General features: G+C 40.9%; 2 protein-coding genes across 11 annotated transcripts in view; one reads left to right on the top strand and one right to left on the bottom strand.

The window, feature by feature from the left end:
• The window catches only part of LOC142057681 (cohesin subunit SA-2-like), a 63,284-nt gene extending 43,728 nt beyond the window's left edge, over window positions 1-19,556 (bottom strand). For 7 of the 10 annotated variants that reach the window (XM_075094207.1, XM_075094228.1, XM_075094209.1 and 4 more), the window contains exons 1-8: window positions 19,417-19,475; window positions 18,751-18,925; window positions 14,230-14,314; window positions 13,480-13,626; window positions 11,896-11,992; window positions 10,859-10,935; window positions 3,544-3,615; window positions 1,095-1,299 (exon numbers count right to left, since the gene is read on the bottom strand). In XM_075094207.1, the coding sequence (XP_074950308.1) occupies window positions 1,095-1,299; window positions 3,544-3,615; window positions 10,859-10,935; window positions 11,896-11,992; window positions 13,480-13,626; window positions 14,230-14,314; window positions 18,751-18,794 (727 nt within the window). In that variant the 5' untranslated portion in view covers window positions 18,795-18,925; window positions 19,417-19,475. Of the gene's footprint in view, window positions 1-1,094; window positions 1,300-3,543; window positions 3,616-10,858; window positions 10,936-11,895; window positions 11,993-13,479; window positions 13,627-14,229; window positions 14,315-14,864; window positions 14,963-18,750; window positions 18,926-19,316 lie in introns of those variants that run through there. The other 3 variants (XM_075094172.1, XM_075094164.1, XM_075094192.1) reach the window with 3 other exon arrangements.
• A 50-nt stretch (window positions 19,557-19,606) lies between these two features.
• The window catches only part of GTPBP6 (GTP binding protein 6 (putative)), an 11,220-nt gene continuing 3,240 nt past the window's right edge, over window positions 19,607-27,586 (top strand). The window contains exons 1-7 of the mRNA XM_075094243.1: window positions 19,607-20,068; window positions 21,913-22,050; window positions 22,483-22,553; window positions 24,134-24,264; window positions 24,981-25,051; window positions 25,509-25,667; window positions 26,996-27,204. Of these exons, the coding sequence (XP_074950344.1) occupies window positions 19,702-20,068; window positions 21,913-22,050; window positions 22,483-22,553; window positions 24,134-24,264; window positions 24,981-25,051; window positions 25,509-25,667; window positions 26,996-27,204 (1,146 nt within the window). The 5' untranslated portion in view covers window positions 19,607-19,701. The remainder of the gene's footprint in view (window positions 20,069-21,912; window positions 22,051-22,482; window positions 22,554-24,133; window positions 24,265-24,980; window positions 25,052-25,508; window positions 25,668-26,995; window positions 27,205-27,586) is intronic.

Below are 27,586 nucleotides of genomic sequence, written 5' to 3'. Positions count from 1 at the left end.
AAAACGAAACAAACCCAACATATTTAGCTCAGCTCAGAGATATGTAGCATAAATATATTCACCACTTTACCACAGAAAGGATATGGTTAGCCAAATACAGTTTATTATCCAAAATACAAACACTACTAGATTACAGTAATCTATTTTAAAATACAGTGTTTTATTTTAAAGGCAGACAATGATCAAAAAGGGAAAATTTAGTTATATTACTGGTGATTTACAACTCTTGGCCAGAGTTCTAGTCAGAGTAGTAATTTACTGGGCAACTCTCTACTTAGTTTATGTAATTTTGATTTTTCTGCAAAAGAATTCAGAGTTGTGGAACAGGTAATTTCCAGTAACCGGAAAAAAAAAGCCCAACAAACAAAAAACTCAGCAGTGAAGCTGGCCCAAAAGAGGCCGGGAATCTTAAATTTTACTTGAATTGACAAAAATTCATGTTCCTCTAAGGATCACTAGATGGTCTGCATAGATTTCAAGTGGGTTTTTTGAGCCTTCAAAGCAAATAGTGTACTTTAGAACAAATTATACTTTAAGTGCACTTTGCATGGTAAAGAGGGTATTTACTGGCTTTAGGGGAAAAAAAATGTAGTAGTTTTAGTATCATCATACTGTATGAAACAAAAATGTGTAAAAAGCAATGTTCTTTTTAACACAGGTATCACAAGAATAGCAGCTCTCCAAAGGAAGTTTTATCAGATGAAGCATTTAATGCAACCTCATCACATTAATTAGTGGAGGGAGGAAAATAAAAAAAATAGAAAACTGACTGTGAAAAATCAGTTACTGAAAAAAAAAACCAAAAAATAATCAGAACACAGTGTAATTCTAAAGTTAGTCATGTCAGGCATTCAAGAAAATCTCTTTAGAAAGAAAAAATTGGTCTAGATCTATCATATCTAAAGAATCCAAGTTCCACTGAGATACACATGGGAACAAATAATTTATATTACAGTAACATATATTAGGAGGAAGGCACCATCAATGCATAAGAGAACTGTTCCAGTAAAGACAGCTTTTCAATTTTGAGCAGTTTTGTTTGTACGCAAGTCAACAAAACTCAGGATCTACAGCAACTCCATGAGTCATTTTACCTGCCAAAGTGCTTGTGTGTCTAAATGCTCTGACCATGGAGTCTGCTAAGCCTGTAAGCAGTGAGATGATCGTGTCCATCAAGTAGCTATCATACAGGATGCTGCACTGACACTGTTGGACAAGCACTGCAATGAATTCACAGAAATTGGCCTTGAACTTCTTCCAATAGGGTCCTGTTCTGATCAGCGGGTAGTCTTCGTTGTCCTGCACAAGAAAGAAAAGTCAAGAGAAAACACACTAATTAGTTTTGTTTGTGGACACCATTTACAACTCTCCCACTGAATATCAGAGAGAGTTTTGCCGACAGTCAGCTTCACCTCAGCCCCACCGTGACTACTTTCACCGTTATTACTCCCAAGGAGGGACAAGCAAACACAGAGACAAACTAGCTTCATTAGAGCTACACTGTCATCATAGCTCACATCTGAAAAGAATGTATGTGAGGCAGCTGTGAACGGACAGGTGGGAGAGGGCATGTGAAGCCACAGCATTGTAAATAATTTTCACTGGCATAAACCATGAGCACCCCTGGCCTCTTCTACTTCCTCACAGGTAGTAGTGCTTCCCCACTTCCTCGTCCTTCCTGTTCCTGCAAGTGCGCGGTAAAATCCCAGAGGAAACTGAAGTGACGGAAAAGTGAAAACAAGCTACTGTAGTGTAAGCAGGATGGGACTGTTTCCCTCAGAAGCACTGCCAGCGTAAGGAGTTTATCAGGCTACAGCTTAATGACAAATACTGAGTCATTCACCTATACTACCAGCACCTACGTCTCTGAAAACCTCCACAGAAACAGTAAGTAGGCAATACCTTTGACATTATGCAAAAAGCAAGTTACAATAAAACCACATGAGCATTCACAGTACAGTTGATACTGCCAGGAAGAACGCAGACAGATGGCAGATCAAATGACTTCTCACGCAAAATGGTGCACCCCATGTGAAGAGCACGCTAGGAAGACTTTGTAGATGGCAACCTCAGGCAGGGTGAACATTTATTTCATTTGTACCTCACAGATCCCAGGAATGGCTCTGAATATGAATTAGCATCTTGGTAAGTTTCCAGTTGTGGACAGAGCCAGGGAACTCCAAAACTTCATTCATTATGGAAAACTTCATCCTGAACGCACGCCACTACTCAGCTAGTCCTTCACTATTGGTCAGACACCTTCTCAGATGTATTCTAATATACAGCTTCACACCCAGAGCAACCTTGTCTACTTAAGAAGTCCACTTCATGCTCTTCTCTTGTAACTTTGCTTCCAAAGCACAGGACACACAGCTTTCTTGAAAAATAAATGCGAACACAGACTGATCTTAGGAATGCCTGCAACCCAAAGCACAATGGGCATTTGGAATTTGTGATGTATTCCTGATCAGGTTCTAAGAGTCAGCTCAGAGCCTAACAGTAGTAGCAAGTGCCACGACAGAAAGGGAAGTACCCAGCATGCCCCATTTAATGCTCCTTGATCATGACACAGACAATAGAAAGAAAACCTACAACTTCAGGAAATACCTACTTTATTATAGTAACTTACTCCTCAATCTGAAAAGCAGCACAAATACAGGAAGACATCTCACTTTCTAACAGTATTTCTACTGTCCATGTTTATCGTATTGGGGTACTGTTTGATGGTAACATACATACTGTAAATATACAGACAGCACAATGGGCACACCACCTAAATTCAGGCACCTAACCTGGGATTCCCTTAGATTTCCTGCTTAACCAGTAGAGAGAAGCAACTCTACTTCCAGAAACCAAGTCAGATTAAGCATTTTAACAGTGCCTTTAACAGTTCTTCCAGAAAACTATTCAAATCACTCAACTGAAGCTCCTGCTTTGACTCATCCTGGAAATGCTTCTTTCTTTCATACGGAGTCTACGGAAAGAGAGGAAAGTCAAAGTGAAGTGCCAACAAGGAGTTAAGATGAATTCCCCACAATGCTGCAAGTGTTGTATGGGAAGAGGCATCACAGAAAAGCTGTTTCTGTTCTCAAAATATTCTTCCAATCAAACATTCATGCTTGCAAGGGAGAGTTTTGATGAAACAAGCCTTTGAACAAATCTGTCTGCCAAAACCTCTACGTGCATACATGTGCGCGCACATATGCATGCATGCGCACACATGTATGTGTGTAGAGCTTGCTGGAAGGGATGGGGAATGCTCTTGAACACCACTGCAACTTGATATATGCCAGTCTGTTCAAAACAATGATGTCCCTTTGACATCAATCGCGAGAAACGGGCACTTGAAAAGTACGAGTGTGTTCACGCAAACTAGAGGTCTAAAAGACCAGATAAAGCAGACCTCAGAAGTGCATGATTATCTCCATTCGCTATCGCTCTGTTTAAGATGACTTGTTCTGATGTGTTCACCTACACTGGAAACAGGAAATACAGCCACAGAAAATGCTATACTACAGTTGCAGAGAACTACAAGAGTCCTACCTTGTCCACTGGCCAAGTAACTGTCAGGATCCAAGGATAGGCTATGAATTTCTTGTACTGCAACCCAGTTTCCTGTAACGCACGAGACAAAATTTTAAAAGCTTTTTGATGGAACGGCACACAATTCATAAAGACAAAAGCATCACAAACCATGCATCACATTCAAAAGGCTATTGAAACTTAAGAGAATTTGTATTACAGGTGGCTCATACCACCTGCATGCATTTAATCCAATGCATTAAACAAAATCTAATTCTCATCTCAGTATTTTTATTTATAACCAATGATAGAATAAAAACACCCTTTTATATAAAACCTGCGTTTCCTTGCTACAAGTAACAGACAACTTATTTTTAAAATTTATAAGCAAACATACACAAGGTACGATCTTCATTATTAATTCTAAGATATGGCTCCAACATTTAGTAGCTAGGCACTGTAAAACATCTAAACTCTAGAAAACCATTCTGAGCTTTTCAAATTATAGAGAAACATTTTCATCACTAGAGTGACTTGATTCAGAGATATTTCCTCAACTCTGCAACTATTCCAAGACAAAAGGCATGAAATCTATGGTTCTTTATTAGGCTTGGTGAAGCACAAGTGTTGCTATCCCCATCTGGCTGTACAGTTATGCATTAAACTTAACCCATCCGTTGCTAAACATTCCAGCAACAAAATGGGAGAGGGAAGGAAACCTACAGAAGAACAAACAACTGCAAGAAATAAAATGCCACATACAGGAAGAAACACAGAAGAGAGAAAAAGAATAGTCTAAGAAAGAGGGGAAACAAAAAGCAGTGGTCCTAAAGACAAACCTGTCTCTCCACTGAGGAATACTGTGGCCAACAAGAAGGGAATAAATGCCTCAATGACCATATTAAAGTCATTCTCTGCTCCCAACAACAGTACAATAATTCACAGGATCACAGAAAGACTGAAATTGAGAAGAACTCTTTGAGATCATCTAATCCTACCCCACCTGCTCAAGCGGGGTCAGCCAGAGCAGGCTGCTCAGTGCCAGACATGACCAGTACTCCCTGCTCCCAACCCCTGGTAAAGTGGTTAGCATAACTGATGCTAACAGCAGTTCTCTGTGACCAAGCAGGTCATGTATTTGTTTCCTTTCCCTTGTTATCAGGCCCTGAAGGTCCTGTGAACCAAGTAGACAAACCAAACAGATTTCTTCTTCCCCTCCCTACTAGCCTCAAGGTTCCTGGGCGCCAGGCCGATTACTCCCTTCCTCACTGGCCTTGAAGGTCCCAGGCACCCAGCCAACCAGGCAGTAGAGATGACCCCATCACAGAACAGGGAAGAATCACTGCACCCAGAGCTCTGTCCATAAAATCAAGTGGTTGCAAAGCCTAAGTGGGGAGCTCAGACCAGAGCTGCTGCTGGACAGTGAGACCCGTGACCCTCCAGTGGCAGGGACGTCTCCACCGTCATCTGCTTCCTCCAAGGATTGAGTGACTCGTAGTCTTTTACATAATTTTCAAGTCTTTATTACGATTGCTATATTGATACAGCAAACCACATATTAAGATTTGACCCGATCTGCAGAGGGCCCACATGATGAGAAATTACGAGTTAAATTGTATGACAGACACTGTATTACTCAGGTGATTACAAATCGTAAGCTGCATAAGATTTTCATACTATGCTAGTATATTGATTCTGCATGTAGAAACTCTGTGCCATTCTAATCATAAATTCTGTGCTATACTAATCACAAATCCTGTTAAGAAAATAAAGCTTTAGTTGTAACTATAACTAGTGCCATCACCATTCTGCCACAGATCCCTAAAAGAACCTGTCTGTCCCCTCAGTGCCAGGTGACACTGTGTGCAGTCAGCTTTGTAATATCTTCCCAAATGGATGGAGACTCCACAACATCTCTGGGTTGTTCCACTGTTTGCTTCACAGTAAAAGTGTTTTCTTGCATTCAGGTGAAGTTTCATACATTTCAGTTTGTGCCCATTGCCCATCTTGGCTTGCCTTTGTGCTCACTGTCTTCCTGGGCACCTCTGAGTGGAGTCTGGCTTACTCTTCCTCATTCAGTCCCATCAGACATTTTTATATATGAATTAGATCCCTCTGAGCCACCTTCTTCCCAGACTGAAAAGGCTCAACTCTCTCAGCCTCTCCTCATATGAGAGATCATTAATCATCTCTATGGCCCTTCGCTGGACTCACTCTAATAAACCCATCTCCCTCTTGTACTGGAAAGCCTAGAACTTGACTCAGCACTGCCAATGTGGTCTCACTAGTATGAGTAGAGAGGAAGCATCACCTCCCGTGACCTGCTGGCAATGCTCTGCCTAATGCAGCTCAGGAGGTTGTTGGTCACCTTTGCTGAGAGGGTGCAATGTTCATCTTGTCATCCACAAGAACACCAAGATCATACCCTGCAGAACTGCTTTCCACCCAGTCAGCTTCCAATGTGTAGTGGTGCATGGGGTTATTCCTCCCCAGGTTCATGGGGTTTCCTGTTGTAGAACTTAATGAGATTCCCCTCTGCCCAAATCTCCAGTCCGGTAAGGTCCCTCTGAACAGCAGGGCAACCACCTGGTCTAGCAGCTATGCCTCCCAGTTTTGTATCATCTGCAAACTTGCTAAAAGTACACTCTGCCCTATTATCTAGGTCATTATTCAAGATGTTAAACAGTATTGGCCCAAATATCAAACCCTGAGGTACACTATTAGGGACCAGCCTCCAAGTGGACTTTGTGCCACTGATCACAACCCCATGGGCCTGGTTGTTCTGTCAGTTTTCAGTCCACTTAGCTAACTCATACTTCATCAGCTCGTCTATGAGGATGTTATGGGAGACAGCGTTAAGTCTTAGTGAAGCCAACATAAACAATATCTGCAGCTCCCTCCACATCCACCAAGTTAGTCACTGTTATAGTAGGCTATCAGGTTGGTTAAGCACAATTTCCCCTTTGTAAATCCATGCTGACTACTCCTGATCATCTTCCTGTCCTTCGTGTGCTTGGACAGTATTTCCAGAATTAGTTGCTTCATCACCTTCCCAGGGATCAAGGTGAGGCTGACCAGCCTGAGTTCCTCAGATCCTCCTCCTTGCCCTTCTTGAAAACAGGAGTGACATTTGCTTCTTTTGAGTCTTCAGGAATCTCTCCCAGTTGCCACAACCTCTCAAAGATAATCAAAAGGGGCCTCGCAGTGACATCAGCCAGCTCTCTCAGCACTCCTGGGTACAGTCTCTCAGACCACATGGTCTTATGTATGTTCAGTCCGTTTAAGTGTTCCCTAACCTGATCCTCCTCCATGGAGGGTAAGTAGTCTTTGCTCCAGACTTTCCCTCTGGTATCAGGGACCTGGTATTTCTGAAAGCCAGCTTTACCAGTAAAGACTGAGGCAAAGACAGCATTGAGTACCTCAGGCTCTTCTGTGTCCTTTGTCACCAGGACCCCTGCCTCATTTAGCAGTGGGCCCATGTTTTCCTTGGTCTTCCTTTTGCTGTTGATATATTTGTAGAATCTTTTCTTGTTGCCCTTCACATTTCTTGCCAGACTCAATTTTACTAACATTTCCCACTAACACCAGCGAGAAGTTTGGGAGGAAGCATCGGTACTTGGATATAGCATTGCAGTTAATTAATTGAACAGTAACGCAATGATTAAATCACTGAAATGAGCAAGACTGAAGAACTACATAAAATCCTTAATTTTCCAATCCTCTGAATGCTAGAAACAAACAATATAAGTCAAAAGACAAGATGAGGTACTCTGGCAGATATCTGGTAATATTCTCCACTCTCATTACTACTTTCACTACCTTTATAATTTGTTTCCATAAAAATATTTTTGAAATCACAACAGTCCTATATGACACTACTTCTCAACTAACTTAATCACTAAGTTGCATTTCCATCTTATTTATGAAAAAGATGAGAAATCGCTACACGCAAAAAGAAACACGGACAGGAAACAACTCACTCTAAAATAAAAAACTACTTTGCTCTTGCTCTATCTTAGTTCTGCTTTAAAAGAAATTAGTTTAATCCTCAATTATTTTTTCAATCACCTAATAACCATGGCTAACAAAAATGGTCGCTTCAGTCATTTTTTTTTCTCTATTAATGCTGGCTTAATACTAGTCATAACATATCAAGATTAAATTAAACAAGCTGACAGATACTGTCTTTAAAAATATTTAATTCTGTATAAATAATTTTAGGATGATTTTTAGAGTCAGTTTATCTGAAAAAGACAAAGAGAATTTCAGAATTTACCAGATTTAGAATTTAAGAAAAAACAACAGAAAAAAACACCAGAGACACAGAGTATCTAACACAGGGATCATCAGTTGGTATTTTCATAGAATCATAGACTGGTTTGGGTTGGAAGGGACCTTTTGAGGTCATCTAGTCCAAGCCCCCTGCAGTGAGCAGGGACATCTTCAACTAGATCAGGTTGCTCAGAGCCCCATCCAGCCTGGCCTTGAATGTTTCCAGGAATGGGGCATCCACCACCCCTCTGGGCAACCTGTGCTAGCACTTCACCACCCTCATCGTAAAAAATTTCTTCCTTACATCTAGGTTAAAGTTACCCTCTTCTAGTCTATACCTATTACCCCTTGTCCTGTAGCAACAGGCCCTACTAAAAAGTTTGTTCCCGTTTTTCTTATAAGCCCCCTTTATGTACTAAAAGGCAGCAATAATGTCTCCCCGCAGTCTTCTCTTCTCCAGGCTGAGCAACCCCAACTCTCTCCGCCTGTCCTCATAGGAGAGGTGCTCCATCCCTCCAACCATTTTTGTGGCCCTCCTCTGGACCCACTCCAACAGGTCCATGTCTTTCCCATGTTGGGGGCCCCAGAGCTGGATGCAGCACTCCAGGTGGGGTCTCACGAGAGCAGAGCAGAGGGGCAGAATCACCTCCCTCGACCTGCTGGCCACGCTGCTTTTGATGTAGTTCAGAATGTGGTTGGCTTTCTGGGCTGCAAGGGCACATTGCTGGGTCACATCCAGCTTTTCATCCACCAGCACCCCCAGTCCCCCTGCTCTCAATATCTTCATCCCCCAGCCTGTATTGATACTGGAGATTGCCTGGACCCAGGTGCAGGACCTTGCAATTGGCCTTATTGAACTTCATGAGGTTCACAAAGGCCCACTTCTCGAGCTTGTCCAGGTCCTTCTGGATGGCATCCCGACATGTCAACCACACCACTCAGCTTGATGTCATCTGCAAACTTGCCAAGGGTGCACTCAATCCCACTGTCTATGTCAGTGATGAAGATATTAAACAGTACTGGTCCCAGTACAGGCCCCTGAGGGATACCGCTTGTCACCAATCTCCATCTGGACATTGAGCTATTGACCACTACCCTCTGGATGTGACCATACAACTGATTCCTCATTCACTGAGCAGTCCACCCACCAAATCCATATCTCCCCAGTTTAGAGAGAAGGATGTTGCTGGGGACTGTGTCAAAGGACTTACAGAAGTCCACATAGATGATATCCACAGCTCTTCCCTTGTCCACTAATTTAGTCACTCCATTATAGAAAGCCACTAGGTTATTCAGGCAGGACTGGCCCTTGGTGAAGCCTTGCTGGCTCCTCTAATCACCTCCCTGTCCTCCATGTGCCTTAGCATCGCTTCTAGGAGGACCTGTTCCATGATCTTCCCAGGCACAGAGGTGAGGCTGACAGGCTGGTAGCTCCCTGGGTCCTCCTTTCTACCCTTTTTAAAAATGGGTGCAACGTTTCCCTTTTTCCAGTCCCCAGGGACTTCACCTGGTTGACATGACTTTTCAAATATCATGGAGAGTGGCTTGGCAACTACATCAGCCAATTCCCTCAGGACTCGGGGACGCATCTCATCAGGTCCCTCAGACTTGCATATGTCCCGGTTCCTCAGGTGGCCATGCACCTGATCTTCCTTTACAGTGGGAAGGACTTTACTCCCCTAATCCCTGCCTTGCAGTCCATTCACTCAAGAGCTGGGGGGGAAGTTGCCAGCAAAGACTGAGGCAAAAAAGTTGTTGAGTACCTCAGCCTTCTTCTCATCCATTGTTACCAGTTTCCCAGTCATGTTCATCACAGGGAGTACCCTTTCTTTTACCTTCCTTTTCTGGCTGACATACCTGTAGAAGCCCTTCTTGTTATTCTTTGTGTCCCTTTTTTTTTCCCCCCCATCAGTAAAACGTTTCACTAGAGTAGCGTGTCAAAACACTGCCCCAAAGCCAAAGTTACTTTGTTCTTGCAGCATGCAGAATACATCTTCTAAGGCAACTGTAGAACCTTCCTTTTTGCCCACCAGGACAGGCAGAAAGGTTACAGTGCTGTAACACGTCCAGGCTGATGATAACAATAATCACATCTTTGTACCTTCCAGAGCACCTACCCTATTGCAAGTGCTATTCAGGGCTAATTTAGTTGGGAGAGAAGCGCCAGATTACTAATTCATATGGCCAGACACATATCGGATCATTTCTGTCAAAAATTAGCCCAAGTGCTACTACACTTCTAAAATGAAGAAAACCGTGTTGGCAAATTGATTCTCTGTGGGATTTTCTACAGCAGCTGGTCTTTGAGAGATGCCCAATTAAAGCAAGGCTGCAAGGCTGATGGCTGTGGCTTGACAAATCAATTCAGAGGTGGCAAATACAGAAAAAAAAAAGCACAGAAGCAACTGCGAAAGCACTGACTGCAGAAAATTTGATGTTGTCATAATTAGCCAAGGAGCAGTCAAATAGAGAAACAGTATTGTAAAGCTATGCATTTTTCTTAACAATCCTCAAGAAATGTGATATTCACTGTTGTTTTCATAATGATCAAAAAATCAGAAATGCATTTTTATTCTTACATATGACATAATACAGTTATAAAAATTCATATGGTCAGTAAAACAGAAGAAAAAGATTCAACTAAAAATATCAGCTAAAAAATATCTTTGAATTAGCTCATCAGTAATCCACAATAGTATTTTTTAAAGGACCTAGCAACCAAATAACAAAGGAACCATTTACCTGCTGCAATGCAAGGTTATATTTACCTCTATAAAGTTGCTATCAAAAGAACTCCTAAGAGAAAGCCAGATTCAGGAAGACCACAGTTATATAGCCCTAATAAAACTCTGAAAATAAAAGTGACTTACAAAAAAAGTATGCTCCTGCTGCTGAAATTAGTCACTACAACACCAAATTTCTCTTGTGAAAAAGAGGATTATTTTCCTAAATTATGGAAATGGGACAGCTCCTGATAAGCAGCAGGAACTCTGTCCAGGTCGGCTGTTAGGGTAGAGCCTATTGTTTATACAAAAAAGGCATGCAAAGTCAAAGCTGTGCCTACCTCATCGAAGTTCTCTGTCATTTTTCGCATGACGTCCTTCTTGTGCAAACTTTGAAACATCTCTGCTGTCACCATGCCTAGAAGATTAACATTTTAAAAAGAAGAACTACCAACAACTGTATTACATTCATCAAGTCCAAACCACAGTAAAGAATTAATTTAGAAACACTCAGAAAGGGGGACTCTGTGTTATCTCTGTTTACGCTGCTATGGGCCATATATGTATAGGGAGACACAAACTCATTTATAGTAGAAAATACTGATGAACGAGAACTGAAATTCACATTAAAGAAATCTGCCCTGTGCTGCCTGGCAGGGCTATTTTCTCTGTCCACTCACTTACTTCAAGGATTTACTAAAATTTTGCCCACTGCAAGTCAAAGACCCCAAAACATTTCCCATAAGAGAAGGCATGTTAGTTCAAGGGCCTGAAAAAAAATTTGACGTGTAAAAGGTACTTTCTAGCTGCTAAGAGACACTCAGAAGTTTCAAACTAACAGAATAGTCGTCTTAAAACTCTACCTTGCCATCCTGAAGCATTTCACTAGCAGACTGTCCCCAGAAGTAACTGTATCTCAACGTTTGTTTTGAAATAGACAGCTTCACAACCCTCTGGTAAAAGTAACCGCAATGAGGCAAGACATTGCTTTTCTAGCTTAATCTGCTAGATGTTCATTTTCAAGCAAAGATACTAGCAAAACAAAAGATCCTGGACTGAATTTTAATTAGAATGGTCATCAAAACTATCTTCCCTATGTGGGGATCCTGCAAAGTGATGTGAGACGCCACTTCAGAAACCTGACCTTGCAAACCATGTTCGAATACAACTCAGAGTTGGTATGCTGTAAACACAGAGTCAAAGAATTTAAACAGCAACGTTCTTTAATATTAGTCCTGCCCAGCTGGCATTTGTCTTAACAGACAGTACAGATTATAAGTACATGACTTACTGGAGAGAAAAATTCCATTTTATAAAGCACACTTCAGACTACTCTCACTCACAGATAATGGAAAGGGCTACTAAGAGGGTAAATTACCTTGACAGCCTGAGCACTGAATGAAGAAGTTGATCAGATCTAGAAGTGCCACATTCCTGTCCTGTTTGTATGCTTCAATCCAGTCATCTACTACAGACTAGAAAAGATTAAAGAAACTCATTAGCCAGGAGCTGAACACAGAATGCTACACTCCACTGAGGACATCCATAATCAAGGCACAAACTAACATTGTTCCATCTCCATTAAATTATAAAAATGAGCATAAACTCCACACTATTTTGTTCCATTTCTAATAGTACATGCAAAAAAGACTCTTTCTGGGGCAAAATGAAGTCTTGAACTGCTCATTCACAAGTTCTGCTCTAGGCAATGTTGCCATTCACAGATGCTTTGCTCCCTGTTAACAGGGAAAATAACCACAGCTTTAATAAACTTAATATACAAAAAACAAAATGTCATCCTCCTAACTTCTCGCCAGCACTAAGGTAACAGCTTCATTTTAAAAAACAAACAAAAAAAACAACCAAACAAAAAAAACCCCAAACATTTAACCTCTGCACCAACTAATCATTAATATTAATTCAATATTAAATTAATGTTAGCAATTGTTCCTGGGAGTTCTAGTCTTCTCTAGCACCCGATTTGTGCAGTAGGCTGAAACAGTTCACTTAAGCTAAAGCACAACTCCAAATTTCATTTCTAGGGCAGTACAGCCTACAGCCTGTATGTGACACAGGCCCATTGGGATAAGCCATCCATGCTTCAACCCACCTGTAGTGCCACACAGATCTAATGAATTCTAGCAGCAGCAGCCTGGACTCGAACTGCTGCCTTTCCAAACCCTTCACATCACGCTTTGCACAGCAGAAGCCGAGCTCTTCAGGGAGCTCTACTGAAGTGAACACAGCTGCAGCATGGCAAAAATACATCCACACAAACAGCCTAGAAAAACTAAGGTCTCGCATCCAAAATATAAATGTACTTTCCATGTTGACACACACGCACTTTGCTTACGGACACTACATACTGGAGACGTATGCATAATCCTGTATAAAAATATTTCGGACTCTGGATTTTAATCCTTCATACACATATACAAACATAATATACACGTGTGCTTAGAGTATGGGGAGGTAGGCTTCCTCACATGAAAGAAAGTTGCTTACTATATAGATGCACTGGGAACCTGACTATTACGCAAACTGCTGTCAAACTGCATCAGAATGCAGATAAAAGAAAAATACCAAAAGGCAAGCACCCAGAAAAAAAATGGCCTGATTTTCAGAATCCTGACCAAGCAAAATTTTCTACTGATGAACCTTTTCTGTATTTTTAATGTAATTCTCTTTTCATTTGTTCAGACATTGCTTTTGGAAGGCTGGTTTAGGTACACATTTCCTTCCCCTTTTTAAATATGACAGCTACTTTTTCACTGATTTCTTGAAGATGCATTCTTTTCAAGACCCATGCTCATAACAGTTTTCCAGTCAAACATGCTTCTTCCCCACCTATGCCAAAAGAGAACAAAATTTCAATGCTCCGGAGTACTAATAACTGAAATAACCACTGTTTATCCATATCTTGCCTCCACGAACTCCTCCTGGAATTCAGAGCTAGAAATACCTGCATGGCCTGCTTCCCCATGCTAACCACATCAAACAAGGTAACTGCCTCAACCACTTTGCCATTCTGCAGCTGGCTCACTCTTCTGCAACTGGAGGAATTTCTCCTTATGTTTTCACACTGTTCTCGGACCTTCCGTTTCTCCCTCTGAAACGAGTCAAGCAAAGAAAGCATGTGAGAAAACATGACACATAACAGCCATTCACAGATACATGAATTATCCCCTGATAAACAAGTTTATTTTACTCTCATTTGTAATGATTTCCCCAGGGTGTTAACTTTTAAGTTTCAAGGACACTGATAAAGCCTTATCAAACACAACCATACTAGAAGGGGATGAAAGAAAGGATTTACCAGTTTGAATTTTTTTCTCAACAATGAGTCATAAGCATAGGAAGGTATAACAGGAAAGAAGCTTCTGGATAGTTGTGTACTAACCAGGAGGCATTTTTCAGTGGCAGGTGTAATTTCTGAAGAATAGACAGCAAGCACATCTTACACATCTTTTCACAACCTGCAAATTAACATCAGCTGCACACAATGCACAGATAAGGAAGAACAGGTGAAATGAACTGACTGCTGGCTCTGATGCCAATGGAATTTGGGGGTCAAGCTGCATCCAGAGACTAAATTTTAGATGCACTGTATTGTGAGTGTTTTACATAATACTCAAATTTGTAACAATTCAATGAGACAGAAAATAAATTCCATAATTTAAAAAAAAAATATTTCATTTAAAAATCAACTTACTGGTGTTTTCAGGTTGCCATTTCTCACACATCTGCCATTCTGCACGGCAGACTCAGGCACAGTCTCATCATGGACAGCATTCTCTCTGAAGCATAACAAACATGTTGAAAAGGTTAGCAGTGAGAACACAGAACTACACACTTCAGTACAAACAACAGAAGAAAATAAGAGCATAGATATGTATTTTAATACTTCTAATGAATTGTTTGGAAGTTATGCCATTTTGTTACTAAAAACCAAACAGCTAACTTTAAAAGTACAACAGAAATTTGGGGCCTTTTTCAAACTGTTGGCTTTCCTGTGAGATACACAGATAATCAGAAAAACTAGCAGAACCATCGAAGATATCAAGGGAGTAGAAAGTAAATGAGACAGAAAGCTGGTGTTGACTTAAGGCAGCCTTTGTTGACTTAAGAGCTTTGCACCATGAGTCAAGAACAGGAGTATACATTCACTTTGTGGGCGCTTGCACAAAACAAGGTAACAACATTTGATGGGTCTACAACTTAAAATGAGAGGATGGAACTGTTTTACTTTGTCTATAAAACATGCTGAGGAAAAAAGACACACATGAAATTTCATTTGCAGGTCATTGCTAATATGATGGAGGAATGATTTTATAAATAAAGGTGCACCTTCTGGGAGATCTGAAGCCATACATTTATCTGCAATGAAATCATGCCACTTTTCATCATTCCCAATGCTAACAATATGCTTTGCCAAAGGTCATGTCTGAGCAGGCGAGCTGGATCCCACTTGTGCAGCAGGTCCAGTACTGGTAGCTGGCTGCTATGGCCTCCTTTTATACTACGGTGGCCAGGACATGAAGCCAGTTGACTTGTACTACAAGAAGGCACAAAAAGAAAGTAAATATGAGAGTGTACAGTTACGTTCATTTTCGTGATACTGCTGCAACAAGAGAGTGTACTAACACAAATGACCACTTCACAAACTAAAAAAGCCAGTGTACTACACTGTCAGATACAGTCAACTCTCCAATATCCAGTGTTGGCTAACCCAGATGAAGAATTAACTGTGCTACAGATGCAGCGCCAGCTCAGCTCCAGCTAGGTTTATCAATGCCAGATAAGCACTGTTCTTCTTGTCCTTCCCAAGACCATTTCAGTTAGGCATTGCCTCTACAAAGCAAACCTTGAGGCTGAATAGCATCAACTGCAGGATCAAGGTCCTGGTGTTATTTCATTAGTGAGAGCAGACAGAAGTTTTTATTTAAACATGTCTTTTTTTACTTTTTGAATCTATCAGGACACTCCACCGTAAACGATGTAGAATTAGGCTTCCAAAGACTCCTATAAAAATTTATATAAAATTATATAAGAATATATCAAATTTCTAAATACAATTTTGCAAATTCTTAACTTCCCTACAGAGAAAGTCCCATGAAAGTTAAATTCAATTAATGTCTTGTCATAGAAAAGTTCAAAATGTGGCACAGCATTTGACAGATGGAAGCCAAGAAAATAATTCGGGATGAACCAATCCTTGCATCAGTTGCCTGGACTTCTGCATGTTATAGAAATGAGAGGGATGAACTATAGTTCACAACTGAGTCAGCACACTACTAGCAATAGTTTGCAAAAGTTTTCAGATGTTTTGTTTGATTTGTGTTTGCGAGCCACAGAGACTAAGTATCTCAAGCACCACCAGAGACCTCCTAGTTGAAAAGAACAAGCAGCAAGAGAGAGCAATATGGATTCCTTTCCCGATGCCAGCTAGCTCTTCCCAGATTCTTCTACAGACCACAAATCAACAAAAAGAATCCAAACGTGTTTGTCAAGGAGTTGCTTCTCCTATGTGATTAAATCCTTTCACTCTTGATTTCAAAGCGGACTGCAACAATACAGGGCTGGACTAACGTGTTCTTACTTGCACTGCTTCACTACTACTACAACTCAGATGCCAGCCATCATCATGGTAACATGTGTTACCTGTTTCTGCATTACACCTCAACATAACACTCAATGCAACCTCAAACAGTTTTCCTGAATGGTTTGCATGTACTATTTAGCAACTTATTCCACCCCATAATGACAATAAATGTATTTCATTTGGTTACAGCAAGTATAATTGAGTCCAAGTTGAATTAAAACATTTAAATAACAAAAAAATCACAACTGCTGCAGGACAGTTCAGTCAAGTACTTGTCTGATCACGTCCTGCTTTTAATATCTCTGTCTACAGTATACTTCTTTGAAGCTTTTACTTATGCAACTCTTTCCCAAGAACATCCTGAAGGATGGCACTACAGATGGTATCTACTGGGCCTGTGCTACTTTTCAGCTTATGCCAGGCAAAATATACCTGTGGCAAAAGGGGCTCAACAAAGCAAGTGAATGCATGGTATATGGAACAGCATCCTTACCAAAGCTCAGCAAAACCTGCAAGAATGAGAAGGCTGTTGATCTACAGCTTCCTCATGTTGAGCTAACACCACCAAGTAAAACAACATATCTGTGATGAAACCAGTTAGAGCAACTTCTGTGCACACACTAAGCACCTGTCTTAAACACACAACAAATGTAACTAAATACTAATACAAAAAAGCCACTTAGTTCCTGAAGTGTTTTGGTAACCAGTGCACCACAGCCCATAGCCATGCTACAGTAAGCAACGTGCTACAACAGACAACCTACACAAACACAGAGTTTGGGGGTTTTTTTAAATCCAGAAACTATCAATACTCATGTTTCTCCTTTTCATGTTGTTTTTTTTTTCCTTTTAATAATGATGTTGCCAGCAAGGCTGATGATAAGGCAGGTACTTAAACATTTGCAGGAGCTAGACCAGAACCTAGAAACTGAACCCCAAGAAAGCACTCAGAAATTAAATGAGATATTTTAATGGAGTTTTTATCTGCACAACTAAGTTTCTGTTGAAGAAACTGTTAAAAGAATTAAGGCGCCCTCTATTCTTCTTGAGCAAAATAGGAACCACTGCACCTAGCTGAGGATGGCACGTGATCACTTCTGCAGCGACCCTCACGCATAACTCCATTTAACACCTTTTCAACTATAGGACTGCAACCATAAGTTTGACAAATTTTGAACTAGTTACTTTTTTTGCTCCCCTCTGTTACACTGCACCATACTGAGCATTTTTTTGCATACCTAAAATCACTGCCTCACGCACTGGTAAGAAACAGTTCTCAGCCATTTACTTTGCTTCCATCAGCAATCCGTAAGAAAGCATAGGTAGAATTCCATTCCTACCTGATCCTAATTGTCACCTTTATAGCCTGTTACATATGGCTCATAGACTCATTTTTACCTCGCATTCCTGCCACAATATGGTCCTGTCACTAGCAGTTGAAGTATTACTGATGAGGTAAGAACACCTGAAGTAGGAAGGAAGAAAATTCCTTCGTCTCGTCCTCAAACACAATACTATTGTGAGAATTTCTTAATTCAGTTTTCTCATCTTAAGAAACATTTAGAGCAGATTTAGTGACTCATACTGTTAAAGAGGTAGCTTTCTTTTTAAAAGAGCTAACATATTCCTTTGGCTATGTAAAAGGAATAATTAATCTATGTTATTGGAAGAATCCTACCTGTAGATTTTTAAAATTATAAATTTCAATACAACTGCTTCATCTTTTAGAAGCAACATAAGAAGCTCAGCTAAACAATTGCCAGGTGCATTCCTGACATTTCTGAAACTAAGAGGCTGACTCCAGATGAAACACACTGGAAAGGACATATGGGAAGCTGTATTAACTGTCATCATGGACTAAGAGGAATACATCTCTCAGCTTTCATTAACGCTTAATGAAGCAAAAGACCTGGAGCAGACTTGCTCAGAAGGTGACAGGATCAGCAAAGACTGGGCTGCCATAAGTTCAAAGCATGCAATACTGGATATCTAAAAAGCCTCGCTCCTTGAAACTAGATAAGATGTGCCCAAATGTTTTAGCTTTAACTTTTATTTATTTATATCTGCTCTAGTACAAGTAGAACTTCTAAATACCATTCTGTAAACAATGATATGAACAGATTTGGTTTATAGACCGCCTCAACTGATGACTGAAAAAATATATTATGAAGGGGAGAAGACTTGATATACCCTGATAAAAAGAGCAATAGACAAGCAATGCCCCCTTCAATGCCAACAGTGAGACTACAGATTACTTAGGACTCTTCCCTGTCAGCATCCCCAAATTCACCACAGAAGCGAACACATGCACTGATTATGAATCTGCCTATTTTTTTTTTTTCAAAGTAGGTTCATTTGCACTGTAGCAAATAAGGCACAGAGAAGCTTGTAAGGCCAAGGCTCTGTCAATCAGCAAAGAACACTACATTAACAAAATGCTAGACCATACGTAAAAGGGAATAAAACGGAGATGTTAGTAACGAGACACAGCGCATAGCAAATCCCTTTTTACTTCCCTCCCACCCAAAATGACACATTGTAGACTGCCCCGCTACCCACCAGACACAAATTCAAGGGACAGCGCCCTGATCTACCAACAAATTTGACAAGACAACATGCGCCAGGTCTTACTTTTGGCTGGGAAGGTTACTGGCTGCGTTGGGCTCGGCTATCATTTCCGCTACATTATTTCAGTGGCGCAGGCAGCAAGCTAACGCGGTCAGCATCGCTTCTCAGGAAACTTCAACAAGGTCGGTAAAATACTTAACAAAGCTTTGGCTCTCGCAGGTGAAACAGCAGCCAAAAGCTGTGAAGAAAAGAAAAGAAGAAAGGAGTTAATTCTAGGCAGACCCCTTAAAACCAAGTCAGGAAGTCCCCCCAAAAAAAAAATACAGGCAGGGGATGCAATTTTTCGAGAGAAATTAATGCAAAGAGGAGAAATCGGAGGCGGGACCGCTGCAGCTGCCAGAGGCCCTGACCAGGCTGGGCGTACAAAGCCGCCCGCCCTCACGGAGCCGCCCGGCCCGCTTACCTCACCCTTCTCCCCCTCGGGCAGACCCCCGCACCGCCGAGCCGCCTCATGGGCATCGCCGCCGCCCCGACGGCACGGGACGAGACGGGACGGGACGGGCAGCGGCGGGAGGGCGGGCGGGCAGCGGCGGGAGGGCGGGCGGGCCGGGACACGGACCCTCGCCCACCTGTACACACAGACGAACGGCTGCGGGCTGGGGGACACGGCGTCGGCGGCAGGGAGGGAGCGGGACGATGGGCGCGCGCTGCGCGGGAGCCGCCACTCACCTGCCTCGCGGACGCGCACCCCACCCCCGAGCGCGCGCCGACCAACACCCACCGTCAATCACGGCCGATCCCCCCTCCCCAGACGCCGCCCGGCCTATCAGAGACGGGGATGACCGTCACGTGGCCCACAACGGCAGGTGGGCGGGGCGGGCTCGCCGTGCGCCGGTGCCCTCGGGGCTTCCGTAGCGGTGGGTGGGAGGCGGTAGCCGGTAGCGGCTCCTCCCGCTGCCGTGCCCGGGGTGAGTGGGTGGCGGGACGAGTTGCGGCGCTGCTGGACGCCGCGCCATGGGGCCCGGCCGCCTCTCGCCGTCCCTTCTGCCGCGCTGCTGGCGGGCGGCGGCGGCGGCTCTCGGCGCGTGCCGGTGCCGTGGCGGGCCGTTCTCCGCCCGGCCGCTGACCGCCGCCGCTCGCCTGCGGGCTCCCCAGCGGCCGCCGGGCAGGGGCGAGCCGCCGCGGGCGGGCGGCGGAGCGCGGTGGAAGGGGGTGGCGGATGCCGGCGGGGATGAAGAAGCAGAAGAAGAGGATGAGGATGAGGATGATGTGGAGGAGCTGCTGGGCCCCTCCCCGCTGGCCGTGGAGGCCGGCGCGCAGCGGGTGGCCGTGGTGCAGCCGGCGGTCAAGTGGGGCCCGAAGAAGTCGCCGCTGACGAGGGGTGCGTGGCCGCGTGGGGGCGGTGGGCCCTCGCGGTGCTGCCCGCCGGGCCCCGCTCCGCCTCCCCCCGCCCGCTTCGCTCCCGGCGCCTCCTCTTGCAGGCCCTGGGGACCGGGGGCGGTGGGGCCGGGGGCGCGGAGCAGGCCTACCATTACGGTGGTAAAACTGCGAAATACAAACTCAGAGTAGATAAAAGGTCTAGGTCGGTGTTTTCTTTGATAACTTTATATGGAGATCGGTGCTTTGACTTGTAAATCACGCTAACTTTGGGTCTTGGACAGCAAAACCACTTGGTGCGTAGAGCGTGTAGCTTTCTTCGCAGGCAGCCCGGTTTCCCCTGTGTTCGCCAGATGTGCATAGCCTTCAGCCTGGGCCAGAGGCCTTCAGCCTCAGGCCTGCCCAGAAGTTGGCTGAAGAGCAGGAATAGTCTCCTGTCCACGGTAGAGAGCATGGTGAAGATGAGGTCTTGTGTAATTAAGTCCCCTCATGGAATGCCTTTTTGTAGTTGTTTAGGGATGCAGTTGCCAATAATTCCTTTATAAGGACCTTAATTAACATGGCGATTTTCAGATTTCCCTCAGAAATCCTTACAGCTAGCTAATACATATACGTTAATCATGCATACTTAAGATGCATGATGAACTTCGCTTGATGTTTCTCCAATTACACAGCGTAATAGAAAGGATTGAGCATTTTGTAAGTTAGTTTTATATATATATGTCAATTCATGTGTCATAATCTTTCTTATATTCAAGTTTATTATGCAATGAACCTAAATATTTAGTTTTATTAGTGCTGCTAATTATAGCAAATAGCTGCTTTGCAGAATATAGTTGGTAACATTTTTGGAATTTACATTAGCATTCCCATTTTACAACTGAAAAAAAATGAAGGCACCTTTCTGTCCAGACATACAAACGAATAGCAGTGGTCCCTTTCCATTTATTTAGGCCCTCCAGATGAAGAGCCTGAAGTCTGAACAAATATTTTGGAATGATTGTTGAAACACCACAGGTTCAACAGGAAATCTGTGCATTTTACAAGAGGCAGTAATGATATGAGGAGAAAGAGGATCATGGTTATCTTTAAAAACATATTACCAAGGTAACCTATTTAATATATCTGTTACGTTTTGCTATCTAGAGAAACGTGACAAATCTTTTCATAAGAGAGAATCCTATTCCTGTTTGGCAAATCAAAACTGGATCTACTGATCTGATACACCTATGTAGTCTTTCTCACTTCACAAAGTCCTCAAAAAACACTGCTTTGCCATGTAGATGGTTGGGGTTTTTTTAAGAAAAAGTGACTGATGAGCCAGAATACAGGATTGGAATCTGCTGGTTTTAGCAAGTCATAAATCAGTGTAGGTTCTTTATGAATAAGAACCAGTAAGTTAGCAGCAGGATATGCCATATTAGTAATGCTTTAAATACTGCCGCAGAGCACCAAGGTATTAATCATGTGGTTTTGTGCTCATCTAAAATAACAGAATTTATTTACCAACTAGTTAGTCATTTCTCTTGTTGAGGCAAAAAGCCTGGTAATTTCTTTGCTGATGATACAATTAAAAATTATTCTAAATCACCAATGGAAGTAATTTGTGCTGGCAGAAAGATGCTTTGTGCAGTAAAATTGTATCAAACTAGTTTAATTATTCTGATTAGACCTAAGATGTTTTGCTCCTTGCGCTACTGCTTAAAATACATACCCTAGTGGAATTTCAGTGTAGCTTATTCTTTCCCTGTTAATGCACGATCGTAGTTATTGGAAATCTGAGGAAAGTTATGTTGGTATATTATAATCTTCTTTTTTTTTTTTTTTTTTTTTTTGGTCTTCCTAAAGCTGAATTACAGATTGCTGAAGCTGTTGCTCTTGTAGATACTCTTCAGAACTGGACAGTTTTAGACAAAATAATTCTTCCTACCAAAAATCCTGACAAGAAGTTTATTTTTGGCAAAGGAAACTTTGAGGTTTTGACAGGTAAGGACTGAGATTTTTCAGCAGTGCATCATTCTAAATGGAAGACTTCTGCAGCTGAACTGGTCACGGATAGGTATGAAAGCTGAGGAGAGAGAGTATTTGGTTCATACGTCATGCAGGTTTGCAAACAAACCTCAAAGATTTTTTTTAAGGTTAAAAAAGCAACACAGAATAGAGATAAACCATGCTTTTTGAAAATATGTGAGGCAACTTAATCCCTGCGTTTATGTAGTTGACATAAGTAAAACCGGCAGCTGGTTTACATACTACTAAGTTAGTGCAAATACAGCTGTTCTGTGAACAAAGAATATGATGCCATTTGATATTTTATGAGCATATTCTGCTCAATGCAAAATGGTTTTATATTCTGTATATTTTAAAAAGATAATTGATATTTAACACTGTATTTTGTAATGGTTGTCCATCTTTTAGAAAAGATTAAAAAATTGCCCCATGTGACAGCTGTCTTCTTGAATGTGGAAAGAATATCTTCACTAACAAAGGTAATTAAATATAATATCAAATTATATTGTTTGCATCAGTATTGTTCAGAAGCTTTTGATGTTACGAGAAGTAGGGTCGGTTATGACTCTGAATTTGCCAGTGGTAATGTGTAAAGCCCCCTGGACTGAGTTTCGTTGAAAGGAAACTTAATTCCTATATCATTTGTCCAGTTGGTGTATGTTTCCAGCTCTCGTGCATGAAACTTCCCAGCAGCCTAACAGCCATTTAGTATAGACTCTGCTCCTGCATTTGCCACTGGCTCCTCTTAAAATGTTGGAAAAGTTACTGAAGGTCTTTTTCACGAAATGGAGGTGATAACACAACTTTTCTTATGAAGAATGCCAACATGTTGGATTAGCTATATCCACATCTTTCTACACCTATATGGATAGTGTATTTATTTTCCAGTAGTTCTGTGGATGCTGTCTTGTATTTTGAATGAGGTGTAAATTCAGAGCAAGCTTATGTTAAAATATTTTAAATATTTAAGCATTCATTCCTAACCCTTAAAAATAAACCCTATTTTAAATGGACAGACTATGTTGAGGGAAGGAGCGTGCTTCACTTTTTTTTTTTAACACTGGCAGTAAAACAACTGGTGCATGAACTATAGATGATCCTTGAAATGCTTAGACAAACAAATAAATACTTCTTGGGTTTTTTGCAGGTACAGCACCATGCAGGGTGTAAATTGCATGCAAACTCTGCGAGCAAACACTAATGCTTTGGTGGTAGTTTTGAATGCTTTCCCTAACTATAAAATGAACAGAGATGGTAAATATCTCTAATGGATACTTATCTCAAGCACTTCAATTTATCGATGAAATGGAAGTTGAAAATGTTTCATTTCATTTTCCTTGTTTTTATTCCCTACTTTTAGTACTAGATTGGCTAAAAAAAATTCATTTTGGAAATCTAGATCTTAAGAGTAATTTAACAGGGTTGATTCAAGAAAGTGTTTGAGAATGTGTATAAACACAAGTATTCCAGATTTTAGAGATGGCAGAGAGGGAACTACTGAATACTTCACATGTCTTTTGCTGAATTAGAGCAAGGGGGGGATGTCTGGTTTTCAGTTGGTTGGTTGGGGTTTTTAACTATTTATTTCATGAAAAGCTGGTTATGAAATATTTTTCCTGCCTTCTTCTCTTTCTACTTTTTTTTTCATTTCGGTTATCTTTTTTTTTTCTTTTCCTATATTATCCCTATCTTTTCCCATACCAGCATTTCATAATTATTTTTTTGCAAGGACTTAACCACTGAGACTTTTGATTCAGAGATATGCTGTAAGAGCCGTTGTCAGAATCCATTAAAGGAAATGGGAGGGTTCTTGCTGAATTTGATGGACCTAGACATAAAGTTCTACCTTCTAAACTCTCTTTTCACTTTTCTTCATGGCCAACAAAATTTTGCCATTGTGTGCTTGTAATTGTTACCTATCCATTGCAATGGAATCCTGGGATCCTCTGAGTTCAAGTGTCCATCAGCTAACTGTAACTGTAGTGCTGTGTAGGAACTGATCTACTGATGCTGTGGGGGACAGAAAACATCAAGGTTATTTTGTCTTACATGGCTAAAGAGAGAGCTAGAAGATGCCTGGGGCGTGAAAGTCTTTGACAGATACACAGTTGTACTTCACATTTTTCGCTGTAATGCCCGGACCAAAGAAGCAAAACTGCAGATAGCATTGGCTGAAATTCCACTCCGCAGGTACCTAAAGCTGTGCAAATCTCATACTGATGTTTACATGTTTTAGTGGCTGTTTCTTTACAGTAACAAAAACAGTAATACTGTACTGTAAAGAAAAATGGCACTGTTTGAGTGGTTGCATAGTATGCTCAATGATTGATTAGAGCATAGGAATATTTGCTTTGATGTCATTGTTTTAAGCTTCTGCAATGCCAACAGACAAAACCAGAAAGTGTTCAATAGGTAATCTTACAAAATATATTTTTCATTAAAAGGTCTTACTTCTTTCTAATGTGGAAGATGGATTGCAAGTATGTGTAAGATTTGGATATGTGCGTCCCATATATAATATTGATGGGCTTAATAAGGAAAGCCATAAACAGGGAAGATTAAAAGCATTAATTAGTATCTGAATTTTCCATATTTCTACATTACTTGGAATAGAAATATTTGTACATGGAAGTTGGTGTGGTTGTGTGGCATCTTTGGTGCTCTGAAATTTCAGAATAGTCGTTTATCATTTGCTAGGAGAGTTGCATGATTTTTCAAACCACAGTTGAGGAGTTAGGAAAATCTGGATATTTATTTTTTTTGCCAGGCTTCTCGCCACAAGCAGGTTTTATTTAGAGCTCTCATTTAGTGGTTTTATTTGTACTATTAGAATATCATATTTGTTAGGCATTTTAGGATAGCTTGATTAATGAAAATTGCTTCTAATGAACTTATTCCACTGCCAGGTCAAATCTAAAAAATGAGGTGTCTCAGCTAGATCAGCAGAGAGGTGGATCAAGATACATCATGGGCTCAGGTAAAGTCTAAATATTCTCATGAATTAGAGGAAGTTTTTTCTCCATAACCTTTAAACAAATTTAATTGCATCATATTTGGAAGAGGCTGGGAGGAAAAACTGTTTGTGTTCTACATCTAATTAAGTGAATGTACAAAGATTTATTGGAAAGTAACTTCAGTAACTTTCCGAAAGTTTTGGTCTGTACTGGCTCAGTAAGTAGCCGTGGACAGAGTATTTGCTGCCACAGGGGTTTATCATAAGTGTACATGGTTATTCTGGAATGCTTAGCATATATTTTAATAATTACTTATCACTCTGACTCTTTTCTTTGGCAAGAATACATAGTTTTAGTTGCTTATCATAGCATATCAAAGAATCATTGCCCAAATCACTTGGATTTCCAAATGCACAGCATCACTTTGTTTACTGTTTCTCTTGTAGGCTATTCTGCAAGTTATTCATTTGTATTTTTCAGGTGAAACATTCATGGAGACACAGAATCGTATCTTGAAAGAAAGAGAACTTAAAATTAGGAATGCACTGGAGAAACTAAGAAGAAAAAGGTCTTTACTTAGAACTCAGCGCAGAAAATGCGAGTTCCCGACTATCTCAGTAATGGGCTATACTAATTGTGGTAAGCAAAAACTCATGAAATTGTAACAGGAAAGACCTTACATTGTCTAATTTTTAATTAGAAATGCTAGCCAGAATCTCATTTCAGTGTGAATAGGCTTTGTATTTTAATCAGTTTATAAATTGTGTAATGAATATATGTCAATTAGGATATAATTAGGAAAGCAAATGATGCTGCTTGTAGTCAGATTTTTTTTTTTAACAGCCTTGAAGACTGTAAGAAACGCCTTTGGAGAAATGCCGAGCACCTGTTGTGCCGAAAAGATTTTACATACAGTGCTGAAGACTCTGCTGCTAGTGTCCCTTTAGATGAATCTTTCTTGCTTGATGAGAATGGGTAGAGAAAAGTATATGGGTGTGTAGGTCACTGTGAAGGCTTGAGGCATAGGGGGAAGATTCAGGAGAGTTGGCAGTTGGTCTGAGAAATGTGCTTAAGAAGCACAGTAGCTTTTCATTCATTAAAGTGTAGTGTTCTGAAATGTGTTCGTAAGAGAATCTAAAGCTAAAGGGTTTTTTTCTATTCTTTTTTTTATAGCTTATACAAGTAAGTTGGACTAGAGACTTTTTTCAGGTTACAATATCTTGAGACTGATTAATTTCCTTATGCAACGTCTTTATAAAAACAAACCTTGCCCTAATTTTGTTATCAGTTACATACTCAAAGATTTGGATTACACTGTATTTTTTTTTCTCAAATGTCATACTTCCATACTTTTAAAAGTGAAGATTCAGCAAAATATATATATTACAATTTTGTACACATAATTGAAATACTTCAACTAGGGTACTGGACATTTTAGTGCTATTTCACAGCATTTGACTAAATGCTGTGAAATAGTCATCAAGTTAAATAAATGTCTCTAGTATTACATTCATGAGCAAATACCCAATAAAAGCATAAAAATAATAAGCTACATATTAGTGCTTCTGTTTAATGTTGGGTTTAACAAGTGAATATTGAATTGGTTTATTTGACAACAGAAGCACTGAGGAGTGCCTAAGTCTATGCTTCCTAATGCTGTCATGGCAGCGCTCTCCAGACAGTCTTAGAGGTGAGAGATGTGGGTAGGTCATTTTGCAGGTCAGTTCAGTCTTTGATCATCTTGTGATTTTGCAGCATAGCTCCCAGATGTGGCCTTAAATCCAATTCCAAGTTATAAAAGACTGTCTTTGGATTTCCTAACATCATATAGATAACTAATCACAGGCTAGATATAAATTAGTGAAATATGAAAAGATATGTTATATCATACAACTCACCTGAGCCTTGAAATTAAATTTTTACTTGAAACAAGCCATTAAAAGCTTGTCCCTTTTTTCTTTAATTAGGAAAAACTACCTTGATCAAAGCCTTAACTGGGGAAGCAGGACTTCAACCCAGAGATCAGCTGTTTGCCACTCTTGATATTACAGCCCATGGTGGCTATCTGCCCTCGCATATGGCAGTTATTTATGTCGACACTATTGGGTTTCTGACTGATCTTCCACATAATCTGATTGAGTCCTTTTTTGCTACATTAGAAGAAGTGGCTTACTCAGTAAGTATTTGACTATGAAAATTGAAAAAATCAAATTAATTTCCTTTTAGCTAATCCTCGCTCCCTCAAAACAGGGGAAGTTAATTGGCATGCTGTTCTTCATGAAGTATCTGGCTTACTGTAGTAGTCTCTTAAGGTAATCTTGCCATAAGCCAATTTTTACATTATGCAGAATGTATAGAAATGAAGAGATTTCAGAAATAGTTTATTTGGAGTTATGTGTCCTTTTCCATGATATGTAAACCAGATAAATCAGATTTTGCTGATCAAATATACCAGTAATAGTATTTCAGGAGCTAAAAATAAGTAGAACCTTCTGCATTTTGAATGTAAAAATATAATCACAAGTTATATGGGGTTTTTCCCCCATTTTTGAAACCAT

Source organism: Phalacrocorax aristotelis, chromosome 1, assembly GCF_949628215.1.
Source record: "Phalacrocorax aristotelis chromosome 1, bGulAri2.1, whole genome shotgun sequence".
Classification (NCBI taxonomy): Eukaryota; Metazoa; Chordata; class Aves; order Suliformes; family Phalacrocoracidae; genus Phalacrocorax; species Phalacrocorax aristotelis.
The sequence above is the reverse complement of the archived record's forward strand: the minus strand, read 5'-3'. Positions and strand labels throughout refer to the sequence as shown.